The 20933-nt window shown below is 41.8% G+C and overlaps 1 protein-coding gene across 3 annotated transcripts in view; it reads right to left on the reverse strand.

Moving 5' to 3' along the window:
- TAMM41 (TAM41 mitochondrial translocator assembly and maintenance homolog) overlaps positions 1-20618 on the reverse strand; it is a 30057-nt gene extending 9439 nt beyond the window's left edge. The window contains exons 1-6 of one of the 3 annotated variants that reach the window (XM_033140782.1): positions 20393-20618; positions 18887-19066; positions 18163-18255; positions 7994-8144; positions 4313-4458; positions 1061-1226 (exon numbers count right to left, since the gene is read on the reverse strand). In XM_033140782.1, the coding sequence (XP_032996673.1) occupies positions 1061-1226; positions 4313-4458; positions 7994-8144; positions 18163-18255; positions 18887-19066; positions 20393-20521 (865 nt within the window). In that variant the 5' untranslated portion in view covers positions 20522-20618. Of the gene's footprint in view, positions 1-1060; positions 1227-4312; positions 4459-7993; positions 8145-18162; positions 18256-18886; positions 19067-20116; positions 20332-20392 lie in introns of those variants that run through there. The other 2 variants (XM_033140784.1, XM_033140783.1) reach the window with 2 other exon arrangements.
- Positions 20619-20933: the final 315 nt, after the last annotated feature.

The raw sequence follows: 20933 nt of genomic DNA on the forward strand, positions 1-20933 counted from the left end.
AAAGAGAAGTAGAGCTGGGTATCATCTGCATATAATGAACACCCAACCCAAACACCCTGATGATCTCTCCCAGCAGCTTCATGTAGATGTTAAAAAGCATGAGGAATAGGATGGAACTCCCAGGCACCCCATAAGTGAGAGCCCAGGGGTCTGAACACTCATCCCCCAACACCACTTTCTGGACACGGCCCAGGAAAAAGGAGCGGAACCACTGTATAACAGTGCCCCCAACTCCCAGCCCCCCCGATGGTCCATAAGGATGCCATGACTGATGGTGTCAAAGGCCGCTGAGAGATCCAGCAGAACTGGATTAACAAATAACAACAACAATAATACTTTGCCATATTTCAAGAATGGAACTCTTTAAAAGATCCAAGACACAAAGGAAGTGGGTGTACTCTAGCCAAAGTTTATACCCTTTTAACGGTAGTTCAATTGCCTCTAAACTGGGGGTTCATATGCTTGAATTTTAATTGGATTGTGCACATTATTTTAAGTAATTGCACCTTAAAATTGTTAGGAAGCACTTGACATTTTTTTAACCTTATGCATATACTCTCAATAACTATCAAGGTAGTGACTTTTTTGGACATTTTATAGATGAGGAAAACTGGGATTTTTTTACTCCGTCAACCTCAAAGTAATTTAGGATGTCTATGATTAGAAAGTACTGAAGGACAAATCCTGGGATAACCCATCCTGGGACAACCCATCATCTACTGGGCATAACTGAATCTTTGGCTCAGCTCTCAGGAACTGCAGTTTGCTCAGAAGGGCACCAATTATTGCTAATACTCGAGGAACTGTGAAACGTAACACTGCATCCCCAAAGGAGTTTGGAGCTGGTTTTTCCTGAGTAGTATCACATGACAAACTGTTTTTAAAACCAAGCAGTTTGATTTTAAGCAGAATGAGGAGGGAGTGAAAATCTCACCAGGAATGCCCAAGCATTAGATCTCAAGCAGTAATTAGAATGTGTTCTACCTACCTACCTAAAAGAGTGATTGTTAAGCACTGACTCCTATAAAAAGCTACTATTATTATTCATCAGTAAGCTTACCCTGGTGTACCACTAATCCACAGTCAGGGTCATGGGCAACTTGCAGTAAAATTTCTTCCACATCTCTGTTCTTTCCCGGAGGATCCATGAGAAAAGTTATTTGTTGCTGTAGGGTCCTCGGCAGAGCCATTAGCTGCACAAATTGACCTTCTGGACTCTTATCTATCTAAAGAGAGAGAGAAATGAATGGACATGGGTTGTTTTGAGCAACACTGCAAAAGATTTCAATACCGTGCTCTGTAGGCACATCCATAAATCGCAACACATACTGCCATCATAAGAGTGCAACCCTCCACACAATATGAACAAGAAGAACCCTGTTAGATCAGCCCAATGATCCAGCATCCTGTTCTCACAGGGGCCAACCAGATGTCTGTGGGAAACCCACAAGCAAAGTTAAAGCACAAGAGGAGGTTTCCAGCAACTGGTATTCAAAAACCATGGAGGCAGAGCATAGCCATCATGGCAAGTAGCCACAGGGGCGTAGCTAGGTAAATTGGTACCCGGGGGCAAAAAATGTTTTGTCACCCCCCCCCCAAGGCTTGGGAAGGTCAGGTGTTACCCAATGAGGAAAATTTCTTGTCAACCCCCCCCCCATAAAAATGGTTTTACGTTATTTCATATTTTCTTACAAAGGAATAATAACAAGTAATAATAATAAAAAACCCTTTTATTTATATCCCACCCTCCCCGGCCAAAGTCGGGCTCAGGGTGGCTAACACCAGATACATAACATTGGTATAAAATCGAACAATAATTAAATTACCTCCTAAAAACCTCTCAAAGTTTAATTAGATGGCTTTCCATAGGGTTAGGGTTGGGAACAGTAAGTGTTCTCTGAACTGAAATTTCAGCTTTCATGACATAGGAAAACAGCCAAGTGAACAGCTATTTTGGTGGAGGAGGGTCAAGATATTAACCGATATGCATGAAATTTCATATATAGCTATATAATCCCTAGTATAGTAAGATAAGACCTTCGGAGCAGGCATTAAAAAAAAATCAAAAAACAATTATTTTTTTCAAAAAAAAATATGTTCCTTGCTAATTTGTCACCCCCTCCATTATGGAACCCGGGGCGGACCGCCCCCCTTGCTACGACCCTGAGTAGCCATTTTGTGTTTGGTTTTTGGTTGCAAAATGGTTGCTTTCTGCATTCAAGGCTCTCCTGCATAAGAGGGTGAAAAGTTCAAAGGAAGGTTAGAAGTTTAAGGGGATGTTTTGTTAAGGAAGGTCTGTACAGGAGGGTCAAAGGACCAGCATACACACCTGACAATTAAGGGGAAATAGAATCTTAACTAGAAAGTTACTCTTCTGATTGGATGTGAGGCGAATATATATGTCAAGCTAGAAAATTAGGTAAGGCAATTTATTGTGGAGTCAGAAACTTGGGGAGAAGAGCTGAAGAGCTGCAAGAGAAAAATGGGCTGAAACACTTTAAGAGAGCTGGAATGCTGGGAAGCTGGATACTGCAGGATTAAGGAACCAGGAAAAGACCATGAAGGGACTTTATAAGCTGAAGAGAGAGGTGCAATTCTCTAAGTATTTACCCCGCCATCTGGCTGGGTTTCCCCAGCCACTCTGGGCGGCTTACAGTACATATACAAAACAAAGTAAAAAGTTGAACATTGAAAATTTTCTGATACAGGCCTGCCTTGTGTAGTTCTTTATTTCCTTGACATCTGGTGGGAGGGCGCCACTGCCAAGAAAGCCCTCTGCCTGGTTCCCTGCAACTTCACTTCTTGCAGTGAGGGTTTAGTTAATGTGCTGTTATGGGCTTCTTCCTAAATTTATCTTCAAATAAGTTGACTATTCTTGAACAAGAGCTACATCCCTCCAGCAAATCACTTTTGCAACTATGCAGGATTTTAAAAGCAGAATGAGACAAGGTGTGTGTGTGTGTGTGTGTATAAAGGATAAAGCAATGAGCTTCCAAAATAAGGGTTATTTGGGAAACATGAGAACAGAAAATATTTGATCTTTAGCTATCTGTTTAAAGACTGAAAAGACCTATAGCTTGGATTTCTATTTGGAACATAGGATGCCTGCTTATACTGAAACAGACCACTCGTCCATCTTCTAACTCAGTACTGTTTAAAACACACTGGCAGTAGCTCACCAGAGTTTCAGGCAGAGTTATTTTCCAACCCTTCCCAAAGACGTCAGAGGCTGAATCAGGGATTTCTACATGCAAAGCATGAGCTCGGCCCCTGATCTACAGCCCCTCCATCTATTTCACCTTTTGAGTACAATGCTACCACCTGGCTCTCAAGGCATCAAGTTCCAAAATGTCCTGTTTCTTGTACCTTCCATGCTGAGAGGTAACAGCCTCCCAGCAGTCCTGTGCTAATTTACAGTGCAGACACCCAACCCCACCTTCACTTTAGCTACAGCTGAACAATCACAGTGCAATGCAGTTTATTGGAGGAATATTCCTGGCAAAACAGGCTACAAACTTTTGACCTTAACCAAGTTTTTCAAGCATAAATGAAAAGCATATATGACAACGAGCAACACAGCAACCAGATGAATAGCAGGAACACATTTTTATCACTTCAGGTCCACGGCTTACAGAAATTACATGACTGACACCTGAAGGGGTGTTAATAATGGTATGCTTGCATGAAAGAATCCAAAACTTATTTAATACGCAATTCTCAGAATCTAGAAAAGTTGCATAAAGCTGCTTTGTCTGTTTCAGTTAGTTGTAATTGAATTACAACTAATCACCAAACTTAAAACCACGGAGAAACCTGGTCTGAACAAAGACATTGGATTCTTATCTCATTATACATAACAAAGCTATCTTTAGCCATCTCACCACTTGCCTTTCCCTGCAAGACTAATTACAGCCTTCAACAGGTTTTTCCACACCTATCAGCTGATCACCCATTCCCACCACCCTTCTGAGCAATACCCCTCCCCACTCCCTCACTATATTTAAGGATCTGGTGACTTCTGTTTCAGTGTATCTGAAGAAGTGTGCATGCACACGAAAGCTCATACCAGGAACAAACTCAGTTGGTCTCTAAGGTGCTACTAGAAAGAATTTTCGATTTTGTCATTGCTATTTATCACATTAAAAATTGGGAGTCGAACTGGTGTGCAATATGCCTTTGGCACATTTGCTACTTATGCTGAACATGAGCTCATTCATGCAGTCCAACCAGGGAAAAGTGGAAGGGAAGGACACACAGACAGACCTTCATTAGCAGTGTAAAAAAAAAAAGCTTTTCATCATTAATGGCTTACCTCCAGCTTCCCCTGCTGGTGCTTGTACACCACTTGTGGGCAATCTTCTAATATGTTACTGTAGAGCTTCTGAAAATGCAACATATTAGGCTTCACTATGTTCATAACCTTTGACTTATCTTCTCCAATTATCATTCTGAAGTCACCTAAACCAAACCAAGATGGTCAACATACATACTATCAATGAAAATACACAATATAGGAAGGGATAGTGTGACTTCTAATCATGTCTGCAAACTATGGAGTGGATACTTATTGTGAGGGAAACCACTCCTGCAGATGTAATGCTAACCAAGTTTTTATTCAGAAGAGAAAAGTGTGTGGGGAGAAGGGCATGAGACCTCAGGCAGCTGCCAATCGCCTAACCACAGGGAGGAAACCTGACAATATTAAGTGGCTGATTTATACATTATTTGTTACCCACGAGTATGTGTAGCCTGGAAGAAAAATAGACTATGCTTGATGAACAGGAGTCAGTCACAAGACAACAGACGCTAAGCATAAAGGGTACAAAGACGCTAAGCATAAAGGGTACAAAGCATTATCATATTCTGACAATAAAAGATAGCCCCCCCTTTTTTCTTTGTAGGATGAAGCACTGTTACTTATATAGCAAGTGCAATCAAAATATCCAAATGTACAGAGCTAGTGTAAACAGGCATGTTGGCACCCCCTTAAAAAAGAAGAAATGTTTTGGTAACCAAAAGGAAAAATGGAGTGCGAGATATCCATCATTTAGTTAGCAATTTGTAGCCCATATCAAGGAATGCACTTGACTGGTGTGATAATGGAAAGAATGTCAGATTTGGATTAGGGAGAGTCCAACTTCACAGGGCAACCTTGGGACACTTGTTAGCAATGTTATCACAGGACTGTTGTAGGGAGAAAATGGAGTCACTCCTTGGAGGAACAACATGATAAATATGAGATAAGCTTAAGTGAAGAAAGTAATATGAAGCACCTGCTAGGCAACACACTTGTTTGTGCCTGTCCACATTCAGGGGACCATCCCCATTTGTAGTTTTTGTAGCTCATCACACAAGGGTCTCCCACTTAGGTGTTACTAAGCACAGGATCATACAGATTCACTTTGACGAGTTCCTATTTCTCTTGAAATAGAGAAGCTGACCAACGCAACTATTTCCACTACACTTCAAAACTGGGCCTCCATTTGACTTCTGGGCATACTGCCCTTCCAGATTGGTGCAATCCCTCTACCCAGTTCTCTAAAAAAAGGGACTGTGCAACTGCCTCTGCATGGAGCACTCATGTAGCGCATTATGTGCCCGGTGGAGGCCAGAGGATCGTGCACTCACTCCTCTGCCTCGAGGAGAATAATTGCCCAGGCAAATTTTTGCTTTTCTTTCCTGTGGTAAGAACTGCTCTTCTCTCTCCATTATGCAAACTGTAGAGGTAGAAGTGTCAGAAATGGTACCTGCCAACAGGCACAGCGAGGGAAGTACAGCCTCAAACACATTCTTGTTGCACCCTAGTTTAACGTCCCACTAAATTTTTTAAGTAAGCTCCAGATCTTAACCAATGTCAGATTTTTTAAATCAGAAATACTTTTAGAAAGAATTATGCAGCGGCAGTCCTTTATAACTATTTTATGCTTTTGACACCAAACAATTGTTCATTTGAGACCAAGCAATTATCTATCACTCATTCCTTACACAGGCAAAATGAGGGAGACAAGAAAGGCTTTATCCATCCCAAAACAGTTTGATGTGCTTTGACTCATTTCTAGCTCCATTAGCAAACATTACATGCCAGGGTAGCTTTTTTAGAAGGCTACTCTATGCTCAGAGAAACAGGAAAGGTGGCAACTCACACATATGTGTGAAGGAGAAAGTGGAACTGAGTGCTTTAAACACAGGAGGAACTAATGTAAGGGAAGAACGCAATTTTTAAAACCACCAGTCAGAATACTGACCACATTAAGCTTTCCACAGTAGGGAAGCCTTCGCTAACATGAAAACAAAAGGGCTGAGGCAGCCTATAACAACAAAGAGAGGAGGCTTTTTCTCATGATCTAGGGATATTTAGGGATTATAACTAGGGATATAATCAAAATTTCCAATGTCTAGCTTCTAAGTGAGGGACACCAACACAAAGGCATAACAGTTACATGTTATAACATTTGTGCTATTCTACAGAATGTGCCTTAAGCTTTTCTGAAACAAAGCACCTGGGCCGTTATTCAGCCTCGTCTGACAGAAGGCTACCCCAGGGAAGGTCAGAGGTAGTTTGTCAAAGGATTTCCCTTACCACATAAAAGCATAATATACTCACTCAGCTTCCAACCATGCTGTGCCAACAAGGTTTCTCTGCAATTCCAAGACCACTTAGTCAAGCCTTTGCCATAATGCACTATGTAAGCCTGGGCTTTTCCCTCCAAGATTAAAAGGTTATACATCAAACCAAAGCCTGTCAGTTCAACTATATTGTGTTGAAACACAGAAAAGCCCGAGAAATAAAGCATAAGTTGCAATACACAGTCTATGTGGCTGCTCTTCCTTGCCAAGCTTTTGTTTCATTGAAATCAAGTAGCCAGATGTTGAACCTCAATTCCCATCAGCCCTCCCTCAGCTAGCATGACTAATGGTCAGAGATGATGGAAACTGTAGTCCAGCAACATCTGGATGGCAACACACTGGCTACCCACAATTTAAGAGTTGACCTGTACATATTTCATTTCAAGCTTCAAGTTTTATTGAGATGTTGCTGAAGGGTACTGGTGTCTGGTTTTTGTCTGGCAGGTTATATATATATATATATATATACCGGTATATATATATGGCAAGGATGTGCTCTCTGTATTTTATTTGTGAAAACATTTTTACCCTGCCATTTGGATCTTACAATATAATGTTAAAGTTAAACAATACAGAGCAATATAGGACATCATGAGAGTCATTAAATGGCAGTGACTGAAGTCAACAAGCCTTCCGAAACAACAAAAAAAAGCCAAAAAGTTTTCTGAAAGAACCACATAAGCCAGCTGCCTAAAAACTAGGAGTGAGGGGACTGGAATGGACCTCCCTCGAGAGAGATGCCCACAACATTTGGGGGAACAGTCCAAAAATCATTGCCGTAGCCTAGGTCACCCTAAACCAGCCTTCACCCATCTGTTAGAAATACAACTCCCATCATGCACAGGCAGCATAGGACTTTATTAGTTATTTCTTAAATTCATATCCTATCTTTCCTCCAAGGAGCTCAATGTGGCACACTTGGTTCTCTTCTTCCTCATTTTATCCTCACAACATTTTATCCTGTGAGGTAGGTTTGGCTGAGAGACTGTGGCTGGCCCAAGGTCACCCGGTGAGTTTCATGGCTAAGCAGGGGGATTTCAACTCTTGTCCCCTAGGTCCTAGTCCAACACTCTGAACCACACTGGCTTTAAATATAGATAGTTTCATACGGGAGAAAGCAATATAAGAGGCAATGGCAAGCTTCGTGTAGGACCAAATTAAACACTCCTCTTTTTTTCTTTTCTGGAGAGTGAATCAGTATATGCTCAACTAATGTTTTTATGGGAACCCTTGGCAAGCAAGACAGGAAGCACAGAGCAGGATGTAGCAACACATCCAGGTTTAGGGTCCTTTTCAGACCCTGGCAACAACAACAACAAAAATACACTGAAAGTCATACTAACCACAATATGAAAGTCTTACTAACCACAATAAGAGAGCCCAGCAATCTGCATATAAAGATCCTCTTCAGAGAAACTTTCAGGTAACATAAGAAAGGCTGCTGTGACTGCACTCTTCAAGTTACTAGCAAGGGCAGCTTGCAGCTTAACGTTCTCATTCTGAGTAAGGATTTTCACCTGAAAAGTAGTCAAGAGAATGGGTAGGGCATCAAATTACAAGCATCAAACATACACACACCAATAGCATTTCTGTTTATTTAACTGATTTATGAACTGCTTCACAAGCCATAGCTAAAGTATTATACAATAAGATAAAATCCGATAAAATACAGATTCTAAAAATAATAAAATCATCATTACAACTGCACAATTAATATTCCATAAAATGACCGGGAGAGCTTTCTTAAACAAAAATGACTAAGGCAGGCACCGAAACATCAAAGCACTAAATGCCGGCCTAAATTCAGCTCATTCCAGAGGGCAGAAGCTGCAATGCCAAAAGTCTGGTTTCAAGTACAAAACCTTGAAGTGCACCTGATGATAGCATACTGGCAGCCAGTGCACTGCAGCTCCCTCAGCAGAGGTATTATAATCTATGATGGGATTTATGTGCTTCACAATTGACTGCAAATCCCAGAACTATGTCACAATAAATCATAGAATCATAGAGTTGGAAGAGACCACAAGGGCCATCCAGTCCAACCTCCTGCCAAGCAGGAAACACCATCAAAGCATTCCCGACAGATGGCTGTCAAGCCTCTGCTTAAAGACCTCCAAAGAAGGAGACTCCACCACACTCCTTGGCAGAAAATTCCACTGTCGAACAGCTCTCACTGTCAGGAAGTTCTTCCTAATGTTTAGGTGGAATCTTCTTTCTTGTAGTTTGAATCCATTGCTCCGTGTCCGCTTCTCTGGAGCAGCAGAAAACAACCTTTCACCCTCCTCTATATGACATCCTTTTATATATTTGAACATGGCTATCATATCACCCCTTGAACTTCTCTTCTCCAGGCTAAACATACCCAGCTCCCTAAGCCGTTCCTCATAAGGCATCGTTTCCAGGCCTTTGACCATTTATTAATGAAGGTACATTGATTTAGAGATTTTCCTATTTTGTCGAGCTCCACTTTCAACAAACCAGATCTTCAACATTATAAATAAAACATTTACAGAAAAATGGGTGGCAATAAACACCTATAATCAATGCAATACATCAATGCAGTCTGTGCATCTCTGTAACATATTGTTCTTGAAGGTAGAAACAATAGCAGACAGTGGTGCTCACCTGGTGCCTGCATCACTGAATACAAAGACAGAGATTGGCAAGGTCAATATGGAGCAAATGATAGGGTTGCCATATTTCAAACAGTGAAAATACAGACAGAAAAGTTGCTGAGCTTTTTTTTAGTTATGCCCAAGGTTGTTCAGCTTCTTTTGGTAAGATCGCAACAAAAATTGCCGTTTTTGAGCCATTTTAAGGGGAAAGCAGAAAAATCAGCACTGCCGACATGGGCTGCCATACACCCTGATTTTCCCAGATATCTGGCCGATTTCCGCCCAGACACTGCTGATAAATGTGGTATTCTGGATATGTCCAGGAAATTCCAGGCGTATGGCAACCCTAGCAAATGCACAAGTGGGAGATGGACCTATGGGTTTGCACCACAATGACCTTCCCCTCTCCATCTCAGTTTCAGGAACAATGCTGACAACTGGAGTCAGGTAAGTGCATGTGCCCCATGCCAACACCCACTACTGGGTATAAATATTTTGATTTAAATAACTTATTTCTAGGCCACTTAGTCCTAGTTTCATGATTCCCCAGCTTCTACAAGACTGAGTATCAGAAACGACACTGAGGATAAAATTCAGCTTAGCACTAAAGAGGTTGTTCTTTTGGCACAAGCATTTCTGCTTGTCCAATGGAACAAACCTTCGTTCCCCTTCCCCAATGCACTGTTCTGAGGATGTTCCCAACCCTCCAGAGCAGATCTGGAGAAGATACAGGGGTGAGGGAGAAAGCCACATTGCACAAAGTCCTTCCACTGGCTTCCACAAGCAGAACGTGTTAGTTGAATCCAGCCCTATAACAATACTACCCATACCCTTCTGCATCAATTTATATTCCATTTTAGAAAATGCCCAAATATTTGAGTTTGATGAAGCTTAAAAAAAGAAATACTCCATAGATCCCATGTACATATGGCTTTTGCTTTGCTTTATCACAGGCATGTCCAACAGGTAGATCACTGGACGTCTGTGGTAGATCACTGGCTCCCCTAAAAAAGCTCAACAACTTTGACCTGGACCCCCCAAAAGTGGGTAGATCACTGCCAGTTTTTAACTCTGTAAGTAGATCACAGTCTCTTGGGAGTTGGCCACCCCTGCTTTATCACATAAAATTTTTGTTGACACTTCAGTAAAAAAAACAGGATGCTACCTTTTATCAGGTCAGATTTATTTGTCCATATAGCTAACTCTGACTGGCAGCCACTCTCCAGAGTCTCTGATAGGAGCCTTTCACACCACTTTCTACCTGATCTTTCCAAATGGAGGTGAAAGGGAATCCATGGGAACATGTGGCGCTTCCACCTACATAGATGGCATGCCAAGGTTGAAATGTTATCACTCATGGCACTAACACACTATTAGTCTGGCCTGAACGTTTGGCTGCAATACTGATGAAATGCCATCATTTGTAACCAGTTCTGACATATGCTGGAAAAGCTCCAATTTAAGCACATTCTTATACTGCTTGAGTCATCAACTAGAACAGACAAGGCGACAAACTTACTTCTGTTGTCTGTGATCGAGATCCAAAGAACTGTGAAACTAGAACAAGAGAACCCACGGGAGGAGAGCTGGACCTGTTCTTGAACATTAACACCCCACACCCACCATGGAAACGGCTTTTGAAAGCAAGAAGAATTTCTGAGATTTGATATGGGATAGCGGTCAGTAGTTCACAGTCAGAAGTTCCACTGAAGTAGCACAAGTCCCCTGCCTAAGCAGCTCTTTGGATCCCAGCATATATTTCTTCTGCTGTAGCAACAAGAGACAATCTCAGAGGCCTTTGCAATTCACTTGGATAAAATTAACACATGAACCCTAGCGCATTTGTAGGTGGCTTTGATTTGAAAAGACAAAAAAGGAAAACCAGTCTCAAAGATGCTGAAGAGTTGATGACCACCTCATTTTGCTACAGAGGGGTCTTTCTCAGTAGCTTTTATGTTCCTTCGCAATTTCAAAACTGATGTTTTTGTACATGGAAACATGAAAACCCCTGAGGGAGTTCTGTTTAGGTGGGAAAAGTGATGGTCATTCAGACATTACTATTGGGCATCTTTGAGATTCCTTCTCCTGTTTTGTCTTTTTCCTTGGATGCTTCCTGTTTCTCATTTGCGTGTGTGATTTAATTTGAGGCAACCTGCACATCACTGTGTTGAATTTGTCCATAGAATAATCAATGTTGTAAACATATTTACACAGTTATGTAATTTCCCTCCAGATTTTGCCCTGCACGGTGCAGGGATAAGTATTGCCTCTAACCAAATTACCCTTTTCTTCTTCTTTTTTTAAAAAAAGTTTCCACAAGATGATTTTAGAGTGAAGGAGACAGCTGGAGCTAGACTGCAATGAAACAAATAGACTGATATTATTACAGTGTGCAGTTTTCGCAAACATTTAGAAGGTATATGGGTAAAAGCAAGTCCATGACAAAGAGATGATTGTATCCAGAACCTCACAAGCTTAAACCAGAGCCGATGATATATATTTCTGAACACAACCCTCGAGACCCAAAACGAATCTGTGGGGCATACAATATCATTATTCTTCCATTATCTCCCCCCTGCATTTGAAGTGTGGTTTTTGTTAGCGACACAAAATCTGAACCATCTGAGTAGTTAAAGGTAAACTGGTCCTGGGAGACGCTATTTGAACACATGCTTTCAATTTGCTTTCCTACATGTTTTTAAAAGCCTAATTTTACAAACAAGCATTTTTCCTCCCCCCCAGGGGGGGGGGAGTCAATACAATCTTCTAGAGCTGAAAATGGCAGCTGAGAAGACAATAGGGGAATACAGTGAAAGACCAGCTGCTTTTGCTGTCTGTCTAACGGCCAAATTACACAGCCAGTTGAATAGTCAAGTGACCAAACAGCCAGTTCACCTCTATTGAGAACTGTGTTTACATGCTAGGAAAAAAGCCCAATATATAATAGCTTATCTGCTTGATTGAGAGGGGGGAAATGAAGAAATGTGGTCTTCTGACTCAATCCTTTCACTTGATTTACACTACCTACCATCTCATACTGAAGAGTCAAAACTAGCAGAGTTTGCTGTTTATTAAAAAAATATGTTCATTTTAACCTCTGATTTAGCAAGACTCATTGTAACCATGTCCTGGGGATGTGAGTCAGAGAGAGAATCTAATATAAATGTATTCAAAGGGGACTTCGCCATATACAACTATGAACCTATAAAATAGGGAATGCAAGCCACTCCTAAACATTTTACTCCATTGAACACAGTGGGCCTTAGTCTAAACTAAGCATACGGTATAGAGGTTTCATCTGTTTGATGGTTCCTTATGTAACATTTTCTTATAAGGTAAAGGTAAAGGGACCCCTGACCATTAGGTCCAGATGTGGACGACTCTGGGTTTCGGCGCTCAGCTCGCTTTACTGGCCGAGGGAGCCGGCATACAGCTTCTGGGTCATGTGGCCAGCATGACTAAGCCACTTCTAGTGAACCAGAGCAGTGCACGGAAACACCATTTACCTTCCCACCGGAGCAGTACCTATTTATCTACTTGCACTTTGACGTGCTTTCGAACTGCTAGGTGGGGAGGAGCAGGGACCAAGCAACAGGAGCTCACCCTGTCGTGAAGATTCAAACCGCCGACCTTCTGATTGGCAAGCCCTAGGCTCTGTGGTTTAACCCACAGCGCCACCCTTATTTTCTTATAAAGACCCTATTTATTCTTACATGCATGCACCCCACTGGGGCTTTGGGATGTTCATTCCCCTCAAAAGTCCAGTCACAAGGTGTGGCATGTTATATCATGCTGCATTTCGGCTGGGAAAGGGGGGAGTGTCTTTTAAAAATACTGTACTGTAATTTCAGGGCCTACCGGTATTACCCTTTCCTCACAAATGATTTGGCTTGCCAAAATTTATGAAGAGATGTTGCAAACAAGGATCCAGTTAAAGGAAGGAAGAACACACTCTGCACACAGTGTTAATCTGTGGCATAATCAGTTAAGTATCTGAGACTGCCCCAGTGATATAGTGGAGGGGAAAATACAGAGAAGCACAGCTCTGGGACTTCCTTTTTTCAGAGCAGGAGCAATGACATCATCAGCCAAAGTGACAGGATAACTGATGGATTGTCCTTGCTCTGGCAAGTGAATTAATATGGTAGTCAGATATTTGAGTTTGTTTGTGACAGATCTTCAGAGGTAATCAGAGACCAGATGCTCTTTCTTTCTTTCTTTCTCTCCCTCCCTCCCCCCCCCTTTTTGATGGGATTCTGATTTCAGGCTAGCAATTTAAATGGTAACAATTCTTTGCAAGAAGCAAGCAGTTAAATTTCAGCTGGCCAAATGTGCTCTACGAGATGAACCTACAGAGTCAGAAGCAAGCATAACTGAGTTTGATGGAGCTGACTCTCAAGAAACTATTGTATTTACTCGAGTATAATGCTCCATCGAATCTAACGCGCACCTTAATTTTCACAACGTTAATTTGGCCAAAAAAAGGTGCACGTTAGATTTGAGTAAATAAGGTATACATAGAATTGCAGTCATACAGATCCTAATATATGGTCGTGGTGGTGGTGGTGGGGGGTTGCAGTCAAGGTAAGTACTACATACTTAGAGCAGATCTGTGGAAATTAATAAACATAGCTTTCTTAGGGCCATTCATTTCAATGGGCCCACCATGAGTAGAACTTAATAGAATACAACCCTGGGTACTGTGCTATGTATTGCGCTCTCTCTCTCTCTCTGTGTGTATAATAATGGATGAACACCAGGTGCCTGCATTTTTGTATTCTCTTTGGGGGGATGGGGTTGTCATGATGGACTCCTGCACTTCGAAGCTCATCATCACACAACTAGATAGCATAGTTTAAGAAGACTTCCTACTGTGATCCTTGAGAGCTCTGCCAGGCAATGCAGACCAATGATCTTATTCTCCATAATGATCTTATTCTGCATAAGACAGCTTCATCCATTTAGAGGTATAGTGCCTCTGAAGCTATCATGGACATGTACAGTAAGTGGACTTTCATAAGCATAGCTGAGGTGGAACAGGGAGGAGGAGCTATGAGTAGGAGGAGCGTGGGACCATGTGACAGGAGTGGCTTGGCTGGCTGGATGGTGCCTCCCACTTTCAGGAAGCACCAGAAGTGGTCAGCCATTCCTCAGCAGCCAGGAAACTTTACATAGTCTGAAGATGGGATAGCAGATCATAAAGTTTTAACAGGATGGATGTTTTCTACAAGCCTCAATTGGACTGCAACCCCCCCCTGTGTTTACCCAGTTCTTCAACATGAGGTTAGATGAGAACTTGGCTAATCAATCTTATGTGGTGTCCAAAGCAAAAAGCCAGCAAACTCTTGAGACACAGCCAGAGAGGCCTGGGAAGAAGAAAAGAGCTTACAATTCTCAATAGCCATTTGTGTCCTACTAGAGATGTCCTCATCTGAACTATGTGGCTCATATTAGCACTGCTGCAAGAGTATACCAAACTAAGGGAAATTAACACATCAGAGAGCGGCACTTGGCTTATATTGCCCGCTCCATAGAGACAGAAAAACACAGAAACATTAACCAGCTGGGACACAATCTTGTAGTGGAACACTAGGAATTATTCTGCTCGAATCCCTGCTAAAACAGGGGGAAACCCATATGAACTGTTCAGTCATGTTTAATATATCACTGTCAGATTTGTGCAAAGGGTTTGTTTTTCAACATTCAAGTTTGTATTGACTAAATCACACAGTGGAAACAGTCGATAAAAAGGTATTGCATCACAAACCTGAAACATCAGATGGGAATGCTTTCATGTTCAGATGGGTGGTATATTTCAAAGGCTTCAAAAATCAGCCCTAAACCTGTTGTCACCAAGGTTTGAAAAACCAACATACAACTAAAATAACAATATCTACAAGTGACATTAGTTAAAATTTCCAGCAGCAACTACAAATTACTGGTTAATTTTGCAAGTTTAGATGCAAATTCCAAGAAGAAAAAGAAGGCATTTAGATTTATTGGATTTGCATTCTGTTTTTATTTACACTTCTAGGGGAAGATTGAATGTAGCATGAGTAGGCATCTGTTCACTTCTCCTTCCTGTCCTCTACCCCGCAGTTTCCACCAGCAAAATCTGCTCTGAACTTTAGAGACACTGAGGACTGGAGGGAGAAGTTGAGAAAGCCAATGTTCTGTTGCACAAGCAGTTCTGTTGCACCAAAAACTGCCTTTCATTATACTGATTCCCAGAAATTCAAAGCAGGGTTAAGATAGGTAAAGTGTGACAAATGCTAGAGATCTACCTTCCAACACACTTAAGCCAAGTTATAAAATGCCTGTTCAGACAGAACGATCTTACAAAAGTTTCAAGGTGACACTGGGTACGAATTTAGACACACTATGTCCTATGTGGTACTATCCTTCTAGAGATCATTCCATTGGAAAATACTCACTAGGTTAGACTGAATGGAAGCACTACTCATCAAGATCTCCCTGCATATGGAAAGCTGATATATTTTTTATAAGGGGACTTTGAAACAAGTGATTCCCATGCACATTCCAAAATGGTGGAATCCTGGGAGAAGTGAATAGGGGAAATAGAACAAACACCCAAATATGTAACCATGTTTTTACTAAAAATTGTACACTGCTTGAGGAACTTCAGTTGAAGGGTTTTTAAAAACTAAATAAAAATTTGATGAAATCGCAAACTTAAGTTTTACTTAGTCCCCAGAAGAATAGCAACATGAAAGCTCATTTGTTTTCTGAACTTATAACACAGACAAACTAAGAAGAGTTGGCTTTTTTTGTTCTCAAAATCAAAGGCAAGAAAAAGCATCTTCCATGAAGTTTACTGGAAAGGACAAATGAATAATTTCCACCAACTCCCACTAATGGTTTCATATGTTGTAGCAGAAGAATATTAAATATATATTAAAATACAAAAAGAAGTCAGCTGAGAATTCATAGACAGCTAAAAAGTATCACTTAAGACTATACCTAAAGCAGATACCCAACCCCACCCACCCACCCCTTTCTGTTACCAGAATCCCAAGCTGAATTTAAGAGTCTCTCTCTCTCTCTCTCTCTCTCTCCATTTGACTTAACTCTGCTTCCATCTAGTGGTCAATTGGAACACTTGACATGAACTTTGTGCAGTTGTAACTGACATTTCACCAGGCACTTTTAAAGCTCAGTACTATACTCTTTATCCTTAAAGCACCGGATTCGGAGTACAGTATGGGAGTGTGGCACTCTATATATTGTTGCAGTTGAGCTACAGTCAGCCCCAGGCAGCATGGCCAAAGATAGGATTGGAGTCCAACAAAATCTAGAGAGCCACAGGTACCTTACCTGTGGCTTAAAGACACCAATAAACTGGTGTGACCATCTGTTAAGGAGAAATGGGTTAAGATCTTCCATCAGTATAAAAGTCACAGAATACTTTTGGGAAATTATTATCTTTCAGCTTAACTCTGTATCCATTACCCTGAACTCTACAAACATGATCAATAATATGTTTAAATATAGACCGGGCATTTCCAAATTCTTTCCCAAAAGGGTCACAGGAAGAGATGTGGGAAAGGAGGAACCGAGAGCCAAGTCATAACGGCCTCCCATGGGATACCAATGTACCTGTTGCAAGGTAACTCGCATGTGCTTCCGAACGGCTTGGCAAAGGACAGTAGAATCTGGTTCCAAAACTCTGAAGTTACTTGTCAAACTACATACATTAGTTCCGCACACACATCATATTAAACCATAATTCAAATCAAGCTATGGTTTGATGCAAATAAGCAGTGTGGTGGCGCATGCTGCTCAAGGCACTTCTCTTCCACTGCTACTACGCCACAGATACAACAAGCCAAAGTCCAGCTTGCTGTGCTATCCAAACCCAAGGTTATGGTGTGCTTCCTCCCAAGGTTTGTTCTTGCCTATCACTCATGGTGGCAGACTCAGTTGCACACCAAGGGAGGAGAGCCATGGGAACTTTTGAACAGCATTCACCACCGTACTGCTCATTCACACTGAACTATGGTTTAATGCTATATTCAAACCAGGCCACTACATGATGCATGCTTTTGTTTTTAAAAGGTGTACTTCGTTAAAAGGTAAATGTAAAGGACCCCTGACAGTTAAGTCCAGTCGTGGATGACTCTGGAGTTGTGGCGCTCATCTCGCTTTACAGGCAGAGGGAGCCGGCGTTTGTCCACATACAGATTTTCCAGGTCATGTGGCCAGCATGACTGAGCCACTTCTGGTGAAACCAGAGCAGTGCACGGAAACGCCGTTTACCTTCCTGCCGGAGTGGTACCTATTTATCTACTTGCACTTTGACGTGCTTTCGAACTGCTAGGTGGGCAGGAGCAGGGACCAAGCAACGGGAACTCACAATGTCGTGGGGATTCGAACCACCAACCTTCTGATCGGCAAGCCCAAGAGGCTCAGTGGTTTAGACTCTTATTTTAAAGAAAAAGTAGTGGTGAGCTCCCTGATTAGGAATGTGTTCCTGTGTTGGTCCCTGTGGTAGCTCCCTGCTGAAAATTCACCTACCCAACACTGCTATTTGCCTTCAAATGTGCTGTCCACTGAAATTAAACAGCACCTTGAGCAAACTGCCACATAGAGGAAGGAATTTGTGGAGGCCCAATTCAGACTGTAGTCCCACAGCTGCTTTTTCTCCAAAACAGAAGTGGCCATTTGAACACTAACATGAACAATGTAACACATAGTTCAACCCTCAGATGGAGCGCAATAACAACTTTATCAGCATTTCACTTTACTTATGCCACAAATTTACATTCCAAACACCACAGTAAGAAATCCTATGGCCACCACATAAGCCTATGGCTACTTATCCCTCCACCATGTTTTTGAAATAGTTTTCCTGTGGTTATGGTTTATGGTCATTTTAAATGAGAAAATGAGTTAGCAGTACCGGCTTTTGTAGTCGTCCAGCTACATAGAGTGTCTTCCAGCGAAGCAAATCTTCAATCAGAACATCAGTACTAATAACACCATATTTTATAACCTGGAATGTGCAAAAATGAGAGCTGGATCACATTAAGTGTAAATAAAAGACAAATATACATCTGCCAAAAGCAAAATAGGTTTGCACAAAGGCTGAATCTTTTGAAAATTCTTTTGAGGAAATTATTCTCAAAGCATGAGAAAGGTAGGGTGTTTTTGTTTTGTTTTTTGGTCTCTTTTGCTAAGATCCATCCTAAGAAGCAGCAGAGGGGCACGCACTGTGAAGTCTTTTTCATCAGAAACCTTCTATAGGAAAATCACTTATCTCCCCTGTTCTCCCCATAAGCCTTTCTGCAGAGTCTCTTATCTAACCTTCAAGGCGTCTCTTGTTATTTAAATACGGTAGTTACCTCACTTGAAGGAGTCCCAAAACTAACCTAGTTTTGAACCTATCTTTCATGATGGAAAGAGTCATAAAAGCTGTTTTATTGTAATAAAATCTAAAACAAAGATTAAAATAACCACATTTTAAATTAATTAATCCTGTTTTCATAGAACATATTGCCTTTCAAAAGAATTTTCATCTCGGTAATAAAACTCTCACAGAACAAAAGCCTGATTGAGTCAATAACTAAACTTGTGCACTGGGGACACACACAAATAACAGCAAAGATGCCACCTATATTACTTACCCTGCCATTACAAGGCACTAGTGTATTGTAGTAAATCCCTGCTCCATAGTTCTGTACGTTGCTGATTGGCTTGGGCCCAAAATATTTTAGAAAGGAATAATGATTACGATTCTTTAACAGGTTCATCATATGCCATGTCACAGAATCATCAACAGCAAACACAAAGTCCAGCATATTGTTCTGTAAAATAAAAAAGACGACAGAATGCATAGGTTTTTTTTGCTTACAATCACAAGACACTCCTTAAGCATGTGAAACACCAGAAGGCAACATTAAGATCTGAAACAAAAAAATGAATAAACACAAGAACACACACACACACCTGCAACCAAAAGCTCACAAAGCATGTTTGTCCACTCCATGTTGCATCCAGATTAAATTAGGTCTCATTCAAATCCAGACTAATCTCATTAAAATCTCATTAAAATCAGTGTGAAGAGTTAGTCATTACTGGTAATTTAGTTCCCACTTAATTCAATGGGATTTAAGTGCAGGCTTTGGATTGAACACAGGCTAACTATAGAGTACATGATACATCAGCATCTGATGGCACTTAATAAAATTCAAGCCTCAGTGGTGTTTTGATACTTAAAGGAAAAACAATCTGATACTATGCCCAAGACGTTCACTTATAACAGTGGTTTTCAACCAGTGTGCTTGGGTGCCTTGAATGATGATCAGGGGTGCCACTGGCAACACTGGCCCCTAACCCTCTTTCTTTCTTTCTCTCCCTTCTCTGATGCCCAAGGGGAGGATTCCCAAGGAGAGGAGAGGAGGCTGAGGTAACACTCTACAAGGGAGGGTGTTCAAAAAAGGACGAGAGGCTGCCAGCTCTGCAGGCAAGAGGTGACCTAACTGGGCTCCTGAGCCCCACAGTGGTGCTGCAGAAAGAATGTAGTTGGTTAAGTGAGCGGTGGACTCAAAAAGGTTGAAAACCTCTGACTTAGAACAATTCCACTGATAACCCAATCAGTACAACACCACAGGCAACTATTAACACATTATTCACTATGGTTGTATTAGGAACCATCTAAGAAACAAATTGTTAAAAACAGTTGAGGGATAGGATTGCAACCTTAGAATGAGCCTTAAACTTAAAGGTTGCCAGACTCTAACCTCAACTAAGAGACTGTGGCTGCACAGTTTATTGGAAGCAAATCCCATTATAGAAAGCGATAGCTATTTTCAAATAAACATGCATTGATAGACGCTGCTAGGTGCTGGTTTTACCTGCAATTAAAGATTGTGTTGCATGGATGGTGCTATGAAGCATATGGCGAAAAAACGAGGGGAGCTCTATTATGTTTTCCTGAACTCATGAGGGTAGAATTGGGGAAGGGTGGGTTATTCTTAAAACACACACACATTCGCAGCTCCTTGCTCAGGAAGGCTGCAGAAAGAACAACTTCAAAAACGGCAGCCGCCGCTTGATCGCTCGCAGGTTTTACAGCTAAATAATAGGACTCGCCCCTTCCCGTCCTAGGAGTCTATTCCAGCCCCACTTACCCCCGTTTCCACGGTAGAGGCCCCCGCTTGCTGAAAGACCCCGGACCCATAAGCAAAAGCTAGGCTGAGCTCTTGAGGGAAATGAGCCAGGATCCTGCGGAATTTCACCGCCGAGCTCTGCAAAGCCATGCGGCCAAAGTAAACAACGTGCGCCTTAAGCGCGCGCGGAGTCTTCGCAGGGCAGACTTAGCAGCTGGGAGTGCCGGGCGGAAGCATCACGTCGCCCAACGTCCACGCCAGTAGCTGAGGAAATAGAGGGTTTGAGCCAAGAGGAAACCAAGGAGGCGTTCTGAAACCACAGCGCCCTCTCTGGTAGGGAGCTGCCTTGGGAGGCACCGCTTTCTGGCGCGCAATCCAATCTACGCAGAAAGTACCGGTGATTAATTCACTGGGGCCAATAAACAGGGATAGGAGTGCAGCCTGGCAGGAACCAAATTATATAGGCAGGCAGCAGTGCGAGCAGAACTTTTCTCAAGGTTCTTTCTGGAGTAGTTACTGTTTTGGGGAGTAAAGAAAGAAACCTGATCAAGTTTTTTAATCT

This window comes from Lacerta agilis, chromosome 2 (genome assembly GCF_009819535.1).
Source record: "Lacerta agilis isolate rLacAgi1 chromosome 2, rLacAgi1.pri, whole genome shotgun sequence".
Classification (NCBI taxonomy): domain Eukaryota; kingdom Metazoa; phylum Chordata; class Lepidosauria; order Squamata; family Lacertidae; genus Lacerta; species Lacerta agilis.